Here is a 6,000-nt window from a genome sequence, read left to right as displayed (position 1 = left end):
GCCATGGAAGTCAGAATCGCCTAAGGAGTGTGTAACAACTAACCTATCGAATGAACGGGAAAAAAAAAGAAAGAGGTGAGGGTATGCAGAGAAGTGCCTACAGACTAGAGACAGATGCTGGGCCTTGGGCAAGAAGCAGAGAAGTCGCACAGCTGGGACCGGGTGGGGGTGGGGGTGGGGGTGGGGCGGGGCTCCAGCAGGGGGCGGGCCTATATAAACCCACGTGCCTCACGCAGGTTTGACGACAGGGCCAAGGCTATGCTAAGGAGAAGGGGGGCGGGATTAGAACAGCGGGCGAGGCTGAGGCTCGGCCGACTTTGCCCCTGGGAATAACCAGGACAGACTGCCTGGAGGGAGGAGGGCGGGGCCGTCGTAGAGGGCGGGGCCTCATGAGGGCGGAGTCGGATGGAAGCTCGGAAGGGAGCGGCCAGGGAGCTGGGGGCGGAGCGCCGGAGGCCGCGCGCCCTCCCGAGGGGCGTGGTTGGAACGCTAAGGGGGCGGGACTTAGCATTCCGGGGGTGGGTCGATCGTAGAATCCTGAGGAGGGGTGGATGCAGAATCTGGGGAGGGGCGAGCATGGAATCCAGGGGAAGGAAGAGAGTAGAATCCTGGGGGGCGGGGTCAGAACACCAGGAGGGGGCGTGGCTGTGCCCAGGGTCAGCTCGGCGGGGGGGAAAGGGGTGGATCCTGTGACGTCAGCGAGTCGGAACGGCCAGAGCTAAGCGACCCGCCGGGGGCGCCGATCCGGGGAAGCCGGGCGGGGAGAGCGGGGCCGGGAGAGCAGAGCAGGGATAACAGAGTGTGGCGGGAGCCCGCCCGGAGCCAGAGCCCCCCAGGCACCTGCTCGCCAACCCAGCCGATCGGCGCACGCATAGTGGCCCGCAGGCCCCTGCCCGGGCCCAGTCCCCTCCCCGGGCCCCTCATGGCCCGGGACGCAGCAATCCCGCCGTCGAGATCGTCGCCGACGCCGCTGCTGTTGCCGCCACTGCTGCTGCTGCTGCTCCGGGAAACCGGTGAGAGACCACGACGTCCCCCCGTCCACCCCTACCGTCTGAGTCGGGGGAAGCCTGAGCATCTTCCCCCACCCTACCCCAGTTCACGGAGCCCCCTCTCGTGCCCTCATACTGGCCGACCCCATCGACTGACCCCCACGCACCCGATTCCTCCGCGACTCCGACCCCCTCCTGTCCGCGTCCCTCCCACGCCCACACCGTTCTCAACTGCCCATCCGACACCCGGCTTCTCTGTTCCCCCGCCCCCTCCCCACCCCACGCCGATCACTCAGCCCGGATCTGGGTTTTCGTCTCCTCCACCCCTCAGGAATGTGGAGAATGTTCCCCCCACCTCCGGCAGGAGGGTCGCGATAAGGAGGCAAGACCACCCCCCATTTTTCCTTCCTCTCGGGTTGGCTGTGTGAGGCCCGGGGAGAATTGAGGGCAGGAGGCCTGGTGTCGAGGTCCGCTAGAGGAGGGGCGGGGAGCTCGGACTTTGGGTCCCTTGGAGGGCCGAGGATGAGAGTTCGGGCGACCTGGGGGGAAGGGGCTGAGCTCAGGGCTCCAACCCGGTTTTCAGGGAGCTGAGGGCTCTGACCACTGAGCTCCAGAAGGATTAGGGGCTGGGGGCTCTATCTCCTGAGTCCCCGGTAGAATGGAGGCTACGGGTATGTCTCACTGGGATCCTTAGGTAGAATTTGGGGCAGGGGACTGTCTCCCGGGTTCCAGGTAGAACTGGAGGGCAGGAGGCTCAATCTCATGGGCTTCAGATTTCACTGTGGGCAGAGGAATGTCTTCTGAAATCCAGATGTAAATGTGGGCAGGGGACCCTATCTCTTGGACTCCAGATATAATTGAGGGCCGGAGGCTCTGTCTGGAAGATGGAGTCTGCTGTGTCCCAAGCAGAATAGGAGGCCGAGTCCCGGAGGCTAGGAGCCCCCCTCCCTTTCCTACTAAGCGGTCGATGGGGACGTCCCTGGGGAAGTTTTCCCGGTGTCACTTTCGTGGAGCCCGGGAGGGGTGGGGCGGGCGCTCTCCTGGCTCACGGTTCAGACTCCCGGTTTCGGGACCTTATCTTTCCTCTTGTCGAGAGCCTTTGTCCTCGGAGCCGCTTCTGGAGGTGGACGGGTGGAACCAACGCCCTAATCCCCTGCCCCTCCCTCTGCTCGCTCTCGACCTCCCTTCCGTCCCCCACCCCGCCCCCAACTAGGACAGGGGCGCGGCCCCCAGGGGAGGGAGGAGCTGAGAGGAAACAGGTGATGGAGCCGCTGGCCCCTCCCCTTGCAGGTAACCAGCTGTTTATTCCCACTGAGAAACTCTGGGATGCTGGGGTTTTCCAAGGGTTTGCCCAGAAGAGGGCTCAGAAGGATTTGGGGGGAACCCGGGTCAGCCCTCTGGCCTCATTTTCTCCAGGATGTCTGAGTTGTCTCCCATCTTTGACCCAGAGCTGGGGACTTCCTCTCGCATCCCCTACCTCTTCCATCTGTGTCAGAGACACAGGGATATGAAATCAGAACCTGCCGCCTCTGGGTGAATTTTCAGAATCCACCAGACCTTGAGCCAAACTTTGACTTAGTGCGTGATCTCACAGAAAATTCTAGACCATCCTAAGACACAGGTCTCGTTTTGCAGATGAGGTAACAGAGGCTTAGAAAGGGCAAGGCACTTTCCCACACAAACCCATAGCTGGTCCCTGTGGAGCCAGACTCCAGAGCTTACCCCTTTACAGTCAGCTCTTCAGAGCCCCTCTCCAGGTGGGCTCCAGAAAGTGCCTCTGAGCCTCCATTTTCTGCTTTGTAAAACTGAGATAACAGTCTCTTCCCTGCAGGACCACTGGGAGATTCAAAGGTCCTGCTGATCCTGTGTGGAAGCGCTTAGCACCTGGGGAGGGGGTCTTCCCCTTTCCTGGCCCTCCATCCTTCTGCCTCTGCCTTCTGCTGGCTGGCTGGCTCTTGCTCACTCTCCTTCTCTCTCTCCTTCCCTCATTTTCTCTCCCCACCCCCCTTCCCCTCTCTTCATTTCTCACACTCTACATCTCTCTCTAAGCTTTCTTTCTTCCTCCCTCCGCATCTCTCCTTTCCGCCCGTCTGTTTACCTGTCTCCAGCTCCACGGCTCCCCCTCTGCCTCCTCAGGGAATGAGGGTGCACCGTCTGGGCTTCTGGTGGGGCTGGTCCCCCCATTCCTCCCCAGCTTTCACTGCTCATCCGTGTCAGCCAGGCAGCCCCACGGTGGTGGAGGGGGGTGGGAGGAGAGGGGACTGCTGGCCTGACTGTCTCCTCTCGTTAGGGAAGGTGGACTGGGCAGAGGAGCAGTGAGGGGATACACAGAGAGGAAAGAGATGCAGGGATGGGGACACCTGATAACAGCAATGGGAACAGAAGCCAATAGAGGAAGGAGCCAGAGACACATCTAGGAATGGAACAGAGAGATGGAGGGAGAATGAAGTACAGCCACAGGGACGGGGCAGAAAGACACGAATGGAACAGAGAAAGGTGGGTGAAGGGAGCTAGACAGAGACACCAGGATGAAGGCAGGAACAGCCAAAGGAGAGAGACAGAAGTTTGGTGACAGGTAGCCCAAAAGACCCCAGCCGGGGAGAACGGAGATGCCTTAACACAGGGAGAGCAGGGCACAGGCGAGCCTCAAGGCCAGCAGCATGTGGGGGCCACAGGGAGTGGTGGACAGAGGAAGGACAGGGAGCTGGGCACACAGGCCAGCTCCCCCGCCCCTGCCTGGGATGCTGCTACATTTTTAATGTTCCAGAAATGCTGAGAAATGGAGCAGGAGGGGGAGGAGAAGAGGGGACCCAGCGAGATGGCCCAGGCAGTGATAAAGTAAGTCAAAGACATAGAGACATGGAGATAGGAGACCCAGGATGCAGGGGGTCAGAGACAGAGAAACGGAGACCCTGAGAGATGTAGACCAGAGACCTTGAGATTAGAGCCCCCAGGAATTAGATACAGAAAGCCAGATTCCATAGACTGGGAAAGCCAGACCCAGAGAAAGACCTTAGATGTCAGAGATACTGAGGAAAGAAAATACAAGAATGACTGTGGGGTGCAGGGTACCTTCTTCGGCTGATGAAAATGTTCTAAAATCAATTGTAGTGATGGATGCACAACTCTGTGAGTATACTAAAAGCCATCGAACTGAACACTTTAATGGGTAGATTGTAGGGTATGGGAATTAAATCTCAATAAAACAGAAAGAGAGAGAATATGACAGATACAGAGAGCAAAGACCAGGAGCCCTGGAAGGCACAGATAGAGTGACAGAGATCCTGAGAGAGATAGAGGCAGAGACCAAAGACCCTGGAAGTGGAGAAACAGATGCAGATAGAGATGCAAGAGATCCCATAAGACACAGACAAAAGACATTAAGAGAAGGCAGGGAGAGAATGAAAAGACTTTCAAGAGACAGGACCTGCAAGAATGAGGAGGCCAGAGTCTCTGAGAACAGAGACATTGAGATGTAAACTCAGACTAGGCAGAAATGTGTGAGGGGTTCTGTCACAGGGTCTGAGCCAGGAAGAGCAGCCCTACAGGTTCAGCCCAAGCAGCATCAGATTCCACAGGGGAGGCCTTGTGGGGTTTGGGTGTCAGCCCCTGCAGAAAGGAAGGGAAATCACAGGCGGAAAGGAGGGATCTTGCCGAGTGATGACCACCATCAAAGACACATATTGAGGGAGGGCGGGAGGCAGGTGCAGAAATCCAGGCACAGTCAGCCCTATATCCCTCCTGCTGCTGCTGCTGCTCACCCTCCAAACCAGCTCCCGGATTTCCGCTGTGGGGGTGGACACTGTTATTAATGCAATTAATTAATTAACAAGGTAGCTGAAGCAGCAGCTGAGGCCAGTGCTCAAAGCAAGCAGGCCTTCAAGAGCCTGCTCGAGTCCCACCACGCCCTACCATGGGTGGGTGGGTAGGTGGGTCACTGTGTTTTATAGGGCTGGAGGGAGCAAGCCAAGCCCCGAGGAGCCAGCCAGGCAGGAATCCAGGAGCCCAGCCTCCAGCCCCTCCTCCCTCAGACCCAGGAGTCCAGGTGTCCAGACCCCTCTTGCTCCAGGGAGTTCACTTCATATGTCACCATGCACCCTCTTCTCTGGTTTCGTCTACTCCTCCTGGGCTTCCTTGACTTAAGTCTGAGACCTGGATCTCAGGATCTCAGGGTGTCAGACTTCGTGTCTGTGTCCACCAAAGTTCTCCCCTAGTCTCACACATGCCCTGGGCAGGGCTCCGCTCTGCCACCACAGGAAGCCTGATGGCCCAGTCCACAGGAAATGTGTCTGGGGACCCAGCTGACACATCATGAAGCTGTCACCAGTCTGACTTGCCCAGGGAAGCTGAGGGAGCCCGGTGTTCCCACGGCCACGCTCCCCTGGCTGTGGTGTTGACCCTGTCCTGGCCAAGGTCAGGGCACAGGCACTCGCATAGCAGTGTGCTAAATGATGGACTCCTAACTCCAGGCCAGCCATCCTTCTGGTTTCGTTTTTCCTGCCTCCACCTGAAATGCCCAGACCCCGTCTCTCTCACTCCCACAGCCTGTCAGCCTCCAAGTCTCAACCATTCCACTTTTATTTTTTTCCCCCTCCTCCCCAGCCTGGGTCTCACACTCCCATTCCAGTTTCTAAATGTGTTTCCAGTCTGGCTCCTCCTCCATCCCCACAGCCCCTACCCTCATCCAGGCACCTCTTCTTTCCTTGGGTCCCTACCCTACTCCATTTTCAGGGATTTTTCTAAACGTAAACCTAACCCTGTTCCTCTCCCTGCTTATAACTCTTCATGGCTCTCCAGTTCCCACAGAAAAAAGCCCAAACTGTAACTCAACCTCAGCCTTTGTGATCTAGTGAACTGTTTTTGTTGTTGTTGTTGTTTTGTTTTGTTTTGTTTTTGTTTTATGGCAGCTGGCTGGTATCAGTACCTATACCATTGACCTTGGTGTTACAACACCGCACTCTAACCAACTGAGCTAACTGGCCAACCCTAGAACACTGCTGACTCCCTGTCT

General features: G+C 57.7%; 1 protein-coding gene across 2 annotated transcripts in view; it reads left to right on the top strand.

Annotated features, from left to right (window-relative positions):
• Positions 1-712: 712 nt before the first annotated feature.
• NECTIN2 (nectin cell adhesion molecule 2) overlaps positions 713-6,000 on the top strand; it is a 29,421-nt gene continuing 24,133 nt past the window's right edge. For both annotated transcript variants that reach the window (XM_063111400.1, XM_063111401.1), the window contains exon 1: positions 713-1,013. In XM_063111400.1, coding sequence (XP_062967470.1) covers positions 923-1,013 — 91 coding nt within the window. In that variant the 5' untranslated portion in view covers positions 713-922. The remainder of the gene's footprint in view (positions 1,014-6,000) is intronic.

Source organism: Cynocephalus volans, chromosome 10 (assembly GCF_027409185.1).
Source record: "Cynocephalus volans isolate mCynVol1 chromosome 10, mCynVol1.pri, whole genome shotgun sequence".
NCBI classification, from domain to species: Eukaryota; Metazoa; Chordata; class Mammalia; order Dermoptera; family Cynocephalidae; genus Cynocephalus; species Cynocephalus volans.
Note: the sequence above shows the minus strand (reverse complement) of the source record. Positions and strands in the feature narration are given on the sequence as shown.